Here is a 14246-nt window from a genome sequence, read left to right as displayed (position 1 = left end):
GTCCATTAGTTAAATCTTTGAAATTACAATCACATCAGAATATTTAAACCTGCTTTTCGCGCAGCTGCTGATCCAGAGAGAGCTGCGCTTATCATGTAAGCTTTGTTTGAAACCGCTTCACAAATAGTCTACTCAGTAAGCTATATTTCTATTGCAAACATTAAATAATAATGAGAGTATTGGGATAAAAGTTTATAGTCCAGATATAGCTGCGATCAAATTGAGTAATTGACCTTTGGAACTAATGTTATGCTTCAAATAAAGAAGTTAGATATATTACATTATGCCAGTAGGTGGCGACCAGTGACTTTTAAAATGTATTTGATGTCTGAATCATTCATTCAAGATATTCGTTCAAAAACAAGTCTTCATTCATTTATTTCAAATTATTTTTTACATATTGAATTAATTTACATTAATAAATATTTTTACAATGGGGAAAATATTAATTTGATCCCCTGCTGATTTTGTAAGTTTGCCAAATTACAAAGGTATGTAATTTTTGTAATTTTTATGGTATAGGTTTATTTTAACGTATAGAGACAGAATACCAACAAAAAAATAACATTTTATACATTTTATGAAGGCTAGAAATGTATTTGCATTTCAGTGAGTGAAATAAGTATTTGATCCCCAAGACGTTTTTTTGTAGTTGGTCACCAGGTTTGCACACATCTCAGGAGGGATTTTGGTCCACTCCTCTTTACAGATTCTCTCTAAATCCTTAAGGTTTCTTGGCTGTCGTTTGGCAACTCGAAGTTTCAGCTCCCTCCACAGATTTTCTGTAGGATTAAGGTCTGGAAACTGGCTAGGCCACTCCATGACCTTAATGTGCTTCTTCTTGAGCCACTCCTTTGTTGCCTTGGTGGTATGTTTTGTGTCATTGTCATGCTGGAAGAACCATCCAGGACCCATCTTCAGTGTTCTGGCTGAGGGAAGGAGGTTCTCGTCCAAGATGTTACAGTACATGGCCCCGTCCATTTGCCCCTCAATGCGGTGAAGTCGTCCTGTACCCTTAGCAGAAAACAGCCCCAAAGCATAATGTTTCCACCTCCGTGCTTGACTGTAGGGATGCTGTTCTTGGGGTCATAAGTCAGCATTTCTCTCCCTCCAAACACGGCAAGTTGAGTTAATGCCAAAGAGCTCAATTTTGGTCTCATCTGACCACAGCACTTTTTCCCAAGCCTTCTCTGAATCATTTAGATGTTCATTGGCAAACTTTAAATGGACTTGTACATGTGTCTTCTTGAGCAGGGGGACCTTGCGGGCGTTGCAGGATTTCAGTCCATTGCGGCGTAGTGTGCTACCAATGTTTTGCTTGGTGACTGTGGTCCCAACTGCCTTAAGATCATTAACAAACTCCTCCCGTGTAGTTCGGGGCTGATCCCTCACCTTTCTCATGATCATTCTTACTTTTTTATATTAAAGAATTTGCCACTGACGATTCAAACGCGAGTTTTGAGCAGTGTAGAGTAGCGCTTGTTGTTTGTCATTTCTCTGATCACAAATGCAGACATGGTTTTATGTTTACGCGGTGCGATGCAACGCGTAAAAAGACAGTATATGTATTATATTATTATTATTATATATATTATAATCCGTCCCCACTGGATGCAACAAATGCGTTTTAATGATTTTGTCTCATCGCTCCGGCCGGGACACAGCATCACAGATCTGTTAAAATAAACCTACCATAAAAATTACAGACCCTTCATTTCTTTGTAAGTGGGCAAACTTACAAAATCAGCAGGGGATCAAATAAATATTTTCCCCACTGTAAATAGACTAATTTATAACATTAAATAAAACATTTTGTCAGAACCTCAAATTGTCACGGTTGCACTACTGAGTGGAGTGCGGAACAAGGAACGGAGGGAGACGTGGAGTACATCAATCCAGAGACTTTTAATAACTTAAAGGAAACACGGAAAACTCATGTAGACATGAACAATACCGGACGCTGACCTAAAAACAGGGAACACTATTTAAACACATGACAAGACGAGGGGATGACGAGACACACATGGGATCAATGGAATTAAACGGGGAACACCTGGAATTAAATCAACATAATCAGGACAGGAACAGGAAACTAACCAAATATGGGCATAAACACTGGGACACAGGGAGCACATGGGGAACAAAACACAACACAAGTCTGACACAAGTAAATTAGCCTACATATTATTTTGTTTGGTTGTCTAATGTTTTATTTTCAGAATTTTGGGCAAACCGTGATCTCTATTCTTAAAATAAATTATCCAGAGTCATTGCTTAAAAAATTATAATATATCTGGCATCTAACTATTTCTATTAGTAATGTTTCTAATATTAAAATGTACAGGCTAGGATGTAAAATGTACAATCTGACCCCCCTTTCTTTCTTTTGGTCCGTTCTTTTGATCCATGTGTTAACCCTAAAGCAGGGTCCAAAATAGACTTTGAGTAAGTTTAATTATTTCACCCCTAAATAATGAAAATTCTGTCATTATTTACCCACCCTCATTTAGTTTCTAACCCGTATTACTTTCTTTTTTTATCATTATTAATTTTTTTATTTATTTATTCACTTTTTAAATCCGGTAAAGTGAATGATGGGGCTGATTGGGGGATAAAAGCACCATGTAACTGTCTTAAAGTGGGTCATGTGAATTTTTCAAGTCATGCAGGTTTGGAATGGCACACCAAAGAGTAAATAAAGCAAAAGTTTTCATTTTTGGGTGAACTATACTTTTAACTCTGACATAAACAACATGAACAAATAAGTATATGCACATTTTTACAGATATGAAATCATGTATGTATGTACATAGGGATGATCTACTGAAGCAAACATTAGGCGGCTTAAACTTGATGTTATAAGAGACACAATTAACTATACTGTTAGCCACCAATATACAAGAAAACCCAACCACATAATTCCATTCCAAAAATGTACCATTAATAAATCAAAATTCAATTTTTATGATCTGTACGAAATATTTATGCCCGGTACATTTTCTCAATTCACCCACCATTGGTAAAGCTATTTTTAGACTCTCCCCTAAAGGACACTGATGAAGTGTCTTGAACTCACAGAGAGGTGTGGGTGAATTTGGAGATTTCAGAATTGGTGCATTTCTTCTTCATGTTTGATGATGGTCTGATCTCTATTTCTGTATCTCTATCTGTGGCCCAAGTGAGATTAATCGTCTGGACCTGGGTTTGGTTGTGGAGGTGTGGAATAAAGGGCTCATCTGGGACACCTTGATAGGAACAGCATGGATCCCACTTAACACCATACGCCAATCAGATGAGGTTAGTGGGCACCACCAGCCAATCGGAATGAAGAGAATATGCCCTCAACAGTCGCACATCTCAGCTATCTATCTGGTGAGGCATGAAAGTGCCACTCCCATCTTGTTTCAAACAAGAAGTTAAGACCATCTGAGTCATGCCCGGAGCTGAGGTGGGTGGGGAATGCAGTGCAAATGGTGAGAATGATGAAAACAATGCCTGAATTGCTTCCAACTGGACAGTTCTGGAATAACCCCAGGGTGTCAGTCAAAGGCAGTCAATTAAAGGAATAATTCAGCCCAAAATTAAAATGTGCTGAAAATTTACCCTTAGGCCATCCAAGATGTTGAAGAGTTTGTTTCTTCAACAGATTTGGAGAAATTCAGCATTACATCACTTGACAATAGATCCTCTGCAGTAAATGGGTGCCGTCAGAATGAGAGTCCAAACAGCTGATAAAAACATCACAATAATCCACAAGTAACCCACATGACTCCAGTCCATCAATGAATATCTTGTGAAGCAAAAAGCTTCATTAAGATGTTTATAACTTCAAGCCGTTGCTTCTGGCTAAAATATATAATATAATATAATATTGCTATAATATTGCTTTCTTCATTGAAAAAGTTGTATCATCTGAATCAAGAAAGAAAAATGCACAGATGCAACTGTTTACAAATGAAAGCAGTTCAAATTCTAAAATCGAATGCAGTGCAAATGGTGAGAATGATGAAAACAATGCCTGAATTGCTTCCAACTGGACAGTTCTGGAATAACCCCAGGGTGTCAGTCAAAGGCAGTCAATTAAAGGAATAATTCAGCCCAAAATTAAAATGTGCTGAAAATTTACCCTTAGGCCATCCAAGATGTTGAAGAGTTTGTTTCTTCAACAGATTTGGAGAAATTCAGCATTACATCACTTGACAATAGATCCTCTGCAGTAAATGGGTGCCGTCAGAATGAGAGTCCAAACAGCTGATAAAAACATCACAATAATCCACAAGTAACCCACATGACTCCAGTCCATCAATGAATATCTTGTGAAGCAAAAAGCTTCATTAAGATGTTTATAACTTCAAGCCGTTGCTTCTGGCTAAAATATATGATATAATATAATATTGCTTTCTTCATTGAAAAAGTTGTATCATCTGAATCAAGAAAGAAAAATGCACAGATGCAACTGTTTACAAATGAAAGCAGTTCAAAACACTTCTAAAATCTGTCAGTGGATTTTGATGTGAGAGGACAACAAGGGATAGATGTTTTCACTTGAGAAAGCGTTATTATGGGTGATGGACTGGTATTCAGCCTAGAGGTGTGTTGGCGGCCACTCACATTTTCTGCAGAAAATATAAAAATGTAGTTGAATTAGTTAATGTGACCCTCATGAATTTATAAATGGAAAATGCACATACTCTTGTGAAACAAATACAGTCAAAGTCTCTGGCATGGAGTCTTACAGGTCTCTCTCTCTCTCTCTTTCTTTAGGAGGGGCCTGGAGAATGGACCTCACTGGATTCTGAGGTTCTGATGAAGGAAGATGAGATATATGGCACTAAAAACCCCACTCCTCACCAAGTGCTGCTGGACACACGCTTTGAGCTCCCTTTCGGTAGTCCACATACTGTATAATAGAATAGAATTTAGTAGAATAGAATATTCCTTATTTTATTTTATTTTTAGATTTACCTTTTCTCAAACCTCTTAGAACAGATTCTAAGCAGTTCCTTTAACTACCATATATACAGTGGCCACAAAAAGAAATTCATAATTTTTTAAGTGACTTAAGTGTTCAAGTACTTTTTAGGGCCACTGTATGATATAAACAATCTAAATGAATTGGGAGAAGTAAGGAGACGTAAATGGAGAACATCTAAGGGGAAAAAAGAGTGGAAGCAAAGTGTGCTGATGTATTTGTGATTTTCCTGCAGTAACCTCTGTGTCTCATGCCATATTAAACACTGTGAATACAGAATTGAGTACTGTGTGGCCAGAAAAACTGGAAGGGAGGAGTGAGAGGTGCATTGGAACAGTGGAAGCTGGAGTTTTATCTAAAGATATCAGACTTTCTTTTCCCCTTATTTCTGTATTATTTGTTTGCTTGTGCAGATATCCCTGACGACGAGGCCCAGTACTGGACTAAAAAGCTGGAGCACATCAACTCTATGAGGATACATGATGAGGTACAGACTGTGTGTTTTTAGATGGAGTAGAGATGTGTGAATATGTACTGTAGAAGTAACATGTTAGTTTGATGGACCTGGGCAAGAGTTACCATTATTCAGATTCAATGAGTGAATCAATGAGTGAGTTTTATATTTGAGATATGATTTTTTTTTTCATGTCCAACAAATGGAAATCTGTATAGGTTTTTTAAATTCATTTTCAGCTGTTGCCTGAAACTCAGAACCTTTTCTTAAATATATAAAAAGATACCTCATAAACTTCAGATTTGTATTTTCATGCATAGTGATTTTGGTTGTGTTGAATTTGTATATTGTATCAGGTATTTGGTATTTTGATCTCAGCAACATTGCATTGGTACACCAACAAATTCTGGAATTCTGCAGTTTTGTTAAAAGAATGATCTTTTACTGCCTCCTGCTGTGAGCACTGAGCACTGCAAGGGCCTTACAGTTCTACTGTCAAAAGACACTAAGATGTGCTGTATAACCAATGGAGGGGAAGATTAGAGCACATGAACATCACATCTGATTAGTTACAAATGATTCCTAGCAGACATGGTTTATTGTTGTCTTAGCCAGTGTAAAACAAGTTTAAGTAAGCCTCTATCTTAGGCTTTTTGATTCACCTCATTTATGAAAACAGACACAGAAAAGCTGATGTTAGCTGAAATACTTTGTATATTATCATGACTTTTAACCATTTTGTTAATTTCCCATCAATTTTTTATAGTATTCACTGCAAGATGAAGCACAGAGAAGACAGCTGCCCTCAGTGCCCTCACAGTGCTGTAAGTATTCTCTTTTTAGCTTTTACTGTGGGGAAAAAATTAAATGAAATTACGTGACGAGTCCCCTTTAAGCCAGTAGATGGCAGTAGTTTATAGCTGCTGTGATGTATTTAACCCTGATGATTATGACATTCTTTTATGTTCTGTTTGTTGTATTAATATTGCAAGTGTCAAGATTTACTTTTGCTTAAAAGGATAGTACACTCAACAAATGAAGATTCTGTTATTTACCTTCATGTTAACTTAAACCTTTATTACTTTCTTTTTTTACTTGGAACATAAAATATGATGTTAGGCAGAATGACTCTATGATAGTCAATATTTACTTTCATTGTATGAAAACAATAATGGAGTGGAAGTGAATACTATGACATCTCTAACATTCTGTGTAACATTTATTCTTGTTCCATGAAAAAGAATGGCATACAGATTTGTAACAACATGAATATGAGTAATTAATTGCTGAATATTCATTTTTGGGTGACCTACCCAACTGTGAAGTAATTTACTGAAATACTTGATAGCAATTTGTAATAAAAAAAAATACAGAAGTAGATTTATGATCTTAAATTATATATTTTTTTATTATATTTTATATAATATATATTATAGTATTGTTATTTATTATATTATATTTATATAATATAATATAATATTTTATTTATATTATATTATATTTGGCATGAGTAACACATACAATAAGACTTTATTAGTTAATGTTAATGCATTGACTAACAAATGAATTGCACATTGTCAGTGTTAAAGTATTTATGAATCTTTCTTAACATTTGTTAGTACAACTATCCATTCTTAGTTCATGTTAGCACAGGTCTGTTAAACATTAACAAATACAAATTGTGGTTTTAATAATGTATTAGTAAATGATGAAATTAACATTAAGATTAATAAATGCTTAAGACTTTTATTTCATTGTTAGTTCATGTTCACTAATGTAGTTAATCAATGTTATCAAATAGAACCTTATTGTAAAGTGTTACCATTACATCTATCTTCTGCTGTTTAACTTTCTCCAAACCACTAGGCAATTGGACATACTTTGGATGGAATGATCAGCAGAGTATGTACTTAATGTGTGTTAGAACTAATCATCATTTCACTTTCTTTCTTTCTTTCTTTCTTTCTTTCTGTTACCATTTGTTAATTTACAGAGAGAGAACGAATGAAGAATGAATCATTTACATTACACAAATATGCAAACAGATTCTGAGAGTGATTAAGCAAAATATATAATATTTATTAGTAATACACCAGAATCTAAGACATCAAGTTGTCTAATATGCACTACCAGTCAATTGTTTTGAAACACTAGACTGAATTTATGTTTGCCATCTTAAGGGGCGGTCACACTACACTTTTCCCTCCATTGGCTTCCATTCATACATGTGCAAATGTGGGAGAGCAGAGCAAAGTTTTGCATTTCGCTGCATTACAAAGTTCAAGTTTGGTGAACTCTGACCTGCTAATTAATATCACATGAAACTGTGTGACCAACAAAAGATCAAAACATCACAGCATGACCTCGTATCTGAATTAAAAGAACAGAAATGTAAAACTGCAGCATTGCAGGAAAGTGGAGTAGATTGTATGGTTTTACATTTTAGATTTATTATTATTTGTTATGTGTTGAATTTAAGTTTTTGAAAAGACGCTGCAGAGCATGACTGTTGCAGTGTCTGAAGAAATTTCATATGCTCAAAGACAAGTCAAGTTTGACCATGGCTTTAAACCTTTCGATAATGCTTATATTCTTAAAATTATTTCTAATTGTGCCATATGGTTTTCGTTGCAAAACTATAATTTTATGACAATTTTATTTATTTTATTTTCATTGGTAATTTTACCATTATTCTAAAATTTGGAAAATAGTAATAATAAAGAATGTGTTTGTCTGCCCAAGCTGATGACTAATAGTGTACATAAAACAAGATGAAGTATAGAGCATTTGCAAACTGAAATTTTCCACTATTCTTCCTCCTTTCCTATTTTGGTTATTCATCATTCCTTCATTATACATATATTTTTACTTCATGCATTTATTTGTTGTGTATGTGATTTGTACTTAGAAATGTGTTATTGACAAATAACATCTCCATCACCTTTATTTTTTCCATTTTTTATTTCCTTTTAGCTTTTATGCAGTGTTGTGAGAGAACCTTTTACAAGTACAAATATTCATATAGTTTCTCATTTAATATGAAGCTAAAAAGAAATAATAATAAATGTAGTTTAAAGTAATTTATGCCGGAATATAGCATATACCACAACTGTCACTGCTTTAGCATAGTCTTTGGAGTCTCTGCATTAATTTAATTTAATTCATTTGAAGTTTTAGGTGAAATCCTCCCTGACCACACTTTATTCATTTCTGGATTATGTTGTGCTGTAGCTTTTGATGACCATGACAGCACTGGGGATGACCGGGACAGTGATTACCGCAGTGAGACAAACAGCAGGCCTCCACGATACCACACCACAGCTCAACCCAATTCCTCGGTACATCAGTACCCTATTGGCCGAAGATTACAGAATCGGGCATTATCAAAAGAGTCTAGGACAGACTCTATCCAGAGCTATGACTTGGATTATAGAGAAGGAAGGGAACAGAGGTATGTTGATTACACAAACACATGTACAGCTTGGCATACATTGAAATATTCCATTACCCACACATTATCTAAAAAAAAAAGAAAACAAAAAAGATTATTATTTACAATATTAAAATTATCGGAAGCAACCTTGAATAAGATACTATTACTTATTTTCAGATAATGTCTTGAATATACTTTTGTCTGTCTTTCTTCTTTCTTTTAAATTTGTTTTCTTGTTTAAAGTTTGTTAAAAACAAGGGCAGTGTGCAAAAATCTGCCAGTGCAGTAAAACAAAATACACATATTCAAGATATGATCTATGAATAATATGTAAGAGTTGCTTCTAAACTAAATTTTAAGAATTAAAATCATCAAGAAAGTAATTTTTTTACAGTCAGTTTAGCTCCAAAAAATTTCAATTTTACTTGTTTCATACATTTTCATTTTTCTGTCTTTCTTTTTTATCCATCTATATAATTTAATTTAAGATTTTGTTCATTTCTCTTCCTGTTCATTCTTCTCCTCATCCATGCTTCTGGCACTTTCACTTTATGCACACCAGATTTTCAAGTGGTACAGATGATGTCAGAATTATTCCAGTGGACTCAGGTATGGGAGTTGAAGACTGGGAGATCAAATACAAAATTAATGACAACATACTGGATGATTACCTGGAGAAAAACGTGGGGTGATGATGATGACACCAAGAGTGAAATTTATAGAATCAACTCCAAAGACAGTCGGTTTTACCAGACAGTACAGTGTGATGCAATGTCCCCAGAGGAGGCTGAGGAATATGATGCATCAGGAAATCCCATCAGGAGAGCAGCCACAGGCAGCAGTGAGGTCCGTTTGGTCTATAAGGAAGCTAGAAACTTCGAGGGTGAAATTTCCCCTCCTAAAATTTCCATCATTCCTTCAATTTCGCAACTTCGCAAGGCATACCAAGCATCATATACAGAGGGGCTGTTGTACAAAACCAGGATGTGGGCCAAGAACTCATTTGAAGACACCCTTGAGAACTATACAATTTATTGTGAGGAAGAGGAAGCCAGGATGAGAGCAAGAAGTGAATATGGGTCTGCAGGATCTGATGAAATGCAGTTCTCTCTTGGGTCTGAAGAGGAGCTAGATGATATGGCGTTTGTAGAAGAGGAAGCACAGTATGAATATGACAGTTACTACAGTAATGCAAGATATATTTCCTCTTATGATGAATGGTCACAAGACTATAATGAACAACAGAGCAGCATGGGGAATGATTGCACAAGGGGCCCAGATGAAATATTGTCACCTGTGCAGAAGCCAAATAAGGAGTATCATGATACTATGGATGAACTTCAGAACTTAGTTGACTCTGTGTCAGAATATCTGGCTGGACGAGAGGAGGAAATGAGTAAATATGAATCAATGGAAAAATCTGTCACAAAAACAGAAACAGAGAGTGAAGAAAAGAAAATTGAGGGTAAAGCAGCTGAGATAAAAGAGGAAAAAGCTGTGGAACAAGGTATTACGGGTGTTAAAAACGCCATGAGCTCTTTGTTTAACTCAATCACAAATACTAAACCAGCAGCTGAAAATACAGAATCAACAGAAACTACAACAAAAACTCCATCTCCAGTTCCTCCCCAGTCAGAGTCTGGTATTTCTAAACTGTTCTCTTTCATACCTAAATCAACTGGTAGTCCAACTCCTGTTGCTGTTGTATCACCTGCTAATCAGGAATCTAATGCAGACAAGAAGTTCTCTTTGCAGTCGCTGTTGCCATTTCAGTCCCCAGAGGTCAGTCGACCAGCTAGTGCCACATCAGAGACTGATGCTACAATCATTGCTGATTCAAGTGGCTCTCAATCTCAGGACTCCACTCCAAGTCAGACACAAACAGTGGTTGATTCAGTGCTAGGAAGATTGAGCCCTTTCAGGCTTTTTGGAGACAAATCAAGTGCTGAAACTATTTCACAACCAAATATAACTCAGGGAAACGCAGAGTCTAAAGAAGAATCTATGGAGAAATCCAAAAGTTTGTCTTTAGAGGGGTCTGCCACACAAACTGAGCACCAGTCCTCATGTGGGGGATCAGGATGTGGATCAGTAGAGCTTTTACCTGATACAGAATCATCTGGTGAATTACCTGATTCCATGCCCAGAGGGGTTACGTCCAAGCTAGAAGAGAGTAAAACTGAGGCAAAGCCTGCCAGTCAAACACTCGCAGAAGACACTGGATTCTTTAGCCCCTTTAAAAAGTCATTGAACTCACTCATATCAAACAATGTTCCTGACGACAAGCCAACTGAGGTCCCCTCAGTGTTTTCTATTTTTAAGCCAGCCGAGGCTCCAAAATCTGAGGATGTGTCTGGTACTTTTGGCAATAAATTAAAGCTCCCTTTCTTTTCCTCAGATGCTCTAGTCAATACTCAGGCGCCTAAACAAGAAGGTGGTATGCTGTCTGGATTTCTAAAACTGACAACAGGCGAAGATCCCAATACTCCTAGATCTGGCGGACCCCAAGCTGGGGCTAAATCACCACTGTCCAGTCGTTCTGCACTGCTTGAAAGTGTTTCCAAAGGAAATGCAGATACTGGCTGGTATTCCAATCTATTCAAAGCCAGCTCAACTGAACCACCAAAGCCACAGACTGGAACACCAGCCTCATCAAAGCCTCATCAAACAGCAACTACACAAAATATTCCCACTGTTGCTGTGAGTCCTGAAAAATCAGGCAATGTCGAAGCTTCTGCAGATATATTTGCAGAAAGAGATGCTGCAGTAAAATGTCTTAATGAGTGCCTGTCTACTGAAAATCAAGGAGAGATTTAAATAAATACACTGGATACAGACCAAGTTCATCGAAATGAAAATGCAGACGACTAATTCCATCCAAAGACTCAGGTGCAGCCAAAGACACAAAATGATTCACAGGCACAACCTCAGTCTCAGGGCTTGCTATCCAGTCTTTTATCTGGTAACAACAAGCCCCAGGCAGGTTCTGGTCAACCTCCACAGGGTGGATTACTCTCAGGGCTACTTTCCACTGTTACTGGCACCCAAAACCCAAGCGGCTGCATCTGCTCAGTCAGGAGGGCTGTTGTCTGGAATATTGAAAATGGCTGCCTCTGAAAGTTTAACCACAAGCAGCCAATCAACAGGCCCACAACAGCAACAACCCTCCAATGAAGAAAACTCCGTTCAAGAATCACCTGCAGTTGCTCAAAGCTACAGCCAACCACAGCAGAGCACTGGAATTTTCTCTGGGTTATTCAAATTGGCCAGTGATACAGTTTCAAACCCCCAAACAGCACCTGCCCAGTCAGCACCAAATCCTGTAAATCAGAATGTCCCAAAGCAGGTAACATTGGAGGGTGCCTCCAGTGAGCCCTCTCAAGGAGCTTCACCTCAGCCTCAGTCGGGAGGTTTCTTATCTGGACTTTTGAAGTTGGCCACCCCTGAGACTGTCCCAACACCTGGAGAGGTATTCCAGCCTCAGCAGCAGCAACCATCACAACAGAACATTAATCAACAACCAAGTCAACAACAATCAGACACAAAGAGCCAACCACCGCCATCTCAGCCGCCACCAACTGAACCACCTCCAAGTCAAACAGGAGGACTTTTTGGGGGACTCTTAAAACTAACAGATAGTGCTCTTGCAGGGTCACAGCAGCCAAGTGGTTCTGGCAGTCAGCCTAATCAACAACAATCCAGCAAATCAAATGCACAGTCACAACCACCACCTGCTACAGCAAGTGGAATGTTTTCAGGATTTTTAAACAAGCTAACAGCACCAGATAGTGCCCCTCAACAACCACATCCTGGAAGTAGTAGCCTGGCCTCACAACAGAGCCCTAAACCCTCTGAACAACCACTACCTTCTCAGACAGGTGGCTTCCTTTCTGGCCTGTTTGGTATGAGTGCATCAGATCAGAAAAAGATCAAAAAGTTTCAGCAAAAAAAGTTTTCTTGTCTGGATTATTTAGCAATGCCTCAGAGGAAGACACTTCATCTAAACTTCCTTCTCAAATCAAAGAACCACCAAAAAATAGTTGTAATAGTGGTGCAGGTATTTTTTCTGGAATTTTTAAACCTGGAGCTAATGAAAATGACACTTCAACAAAAAGTAAGGACCCAGAGAAGGGCTTCCTTGATTGACTAATGTCTAAGCAGAGCAAAGACGAGTCCACTACTTCAGTTAGCACCGGGAGTTCAGAGTCTAACAAATTAGTGAATGAAGCTTCTCAACAACCTGCTAACCTGCATCCTGCAGTGAAGTCCACCCAACAGTCCATGGAGGAGACACATAGACTCTTATATGGATATTATTGTATTTGACACGAGTAGCACAAACAAGAATCCCTGGGGAGGCTGTGACAATTTAAATGGTTTCGGTGATAAAAGAAGCAAAAAGACTTGCATGGAGAAAACCACTGCTATAAACCTCTCAACAGATGTACCAGCAAAAAAATATTTGTGCCAGTCAATGTCAGACTTTACTTAGACTAAATGGCAAAAATGCCTCAAAAATGACCCAAAAACCACATTTAGATTTGAAAGATGACTCAAGATTCTTCAGACGACTCACTGAAAAAAAGGGGCCATTGAATTTGACTCCAGGTGCAGTTGACCTCAGTAGCACTGTAGCTGCCAGTGAACATATAGAGGATGACATGTTCTTTGAAGATTTTGAGTGGTACCAGCAGTGGCTGTCCCTGTTAGAGCAGGGAATGTGGTGGCCGGCTGAGGCAGGAGATTGTGGCTATTACGTTTACATGGATGAAGAATATATATACACTCTTTTGACTGATAGGGCTGGGAAGCACCTTTATGCATGTGCAACCCCAGAGGAGAGCCGTGTTTTAGAACAAATCACTGAAAATATTTCAAATATTCTACATAAAAAAAACAAACCAAAGGTGACGCTCTGTGGTTTTAAAATACCTCTGTTCAATGAAGATGAAGTTCTGTGGATACCAGGAAAAAAACATTGTGACTCACAGCTCTTAAATGCTCCCGTTGATTTGTCTTCAGCTCTTCAGAAAGGAAACAGGATTATGAACATGAATCTTGAGCGGTTCTCCCAAATGTTTCAGGACTCCATAAATGCACAGACAGAAAAACCTCTTGACTTCAGCGTGTACAAACTCAAAAATGTAAAAATGGGTTCACAAGAGCCAAGTATAATTTCTACAGAGGAGCAACTACAAGCAGCTGACTTCTCTAAGAAAGCAAAGAACCCATGTCATGGAGGACCATATTGGATAAATCAGGGTATTAAAGACCTTTTTCCTGAAGTATCTGTACATCAGTTCTCTTCTCCAGTTACTTTTACTTCATCGGTGGGCTATAGACAGCATCCCTCAACTATGAAACCTTCAATTCCTGAAGTCATGATT

The 14246-nt window shown here is 37.6% G+C and overlaps 1 protein-coding gene across 1 annotated transcript in view; it reads left to right on the top strand.

The window, feature by feature from the left end:
• The window catches only part of LOC107741280 (protein unc-13 homolog B-like), a 70239-nt gene extending 60688 nt beyond the window's left edge, over positions 1 to 9551 (top strand). Inside the window, exons 4-9 of the mRNA XM_016553976.1 lie at positions 3180 to 3297; positions 4765 to 4888; positions 5386 to 5459; positions 6193 to 6250; positions 8658 to 8877; positions 9422 to 9551. Coding sequence (XP_016409462.1) covers positions 3180 to 3297; positions 4765 to 4888; positions 5386 to 5459; positions 6193 to 6250; positions 8658 to 8877; positions 9422 to 9551 — 724 coding nt within the window. The remainder of the gene's footprint in view (positions 1 to 3179; positions 3298 to 4764; positions 4889 to 5385; positions 5460 to 6192; positions 6251 to 8657; positions 8878 to 9421) is intronic.
• Positions 9552 to 14246: the final 4695 nt, after the last annotated feature.

The sequence above is a fragment of the Sinocyclocheilus rhinocerous genome, unplaced genomic scaffold (genome assembly GCF_001515625.1).
Source record: "Sinocyclocheilus rhinocerous isolate Xijiao unplaced genomic scaffold, SAMN03320098_v1.1 scaffold615, whole genome shotgun sequence".
NCBI lineage: Eukaryota > Metazoa > Chordata > Actinopteri > Cypriniformes > Cyprinidae > Sinocyclocheilus > Sinocyclocheilus rhinocerous.
This window is presented reverse-complemented; position numbering and strand designations above follow the sequence as displayed.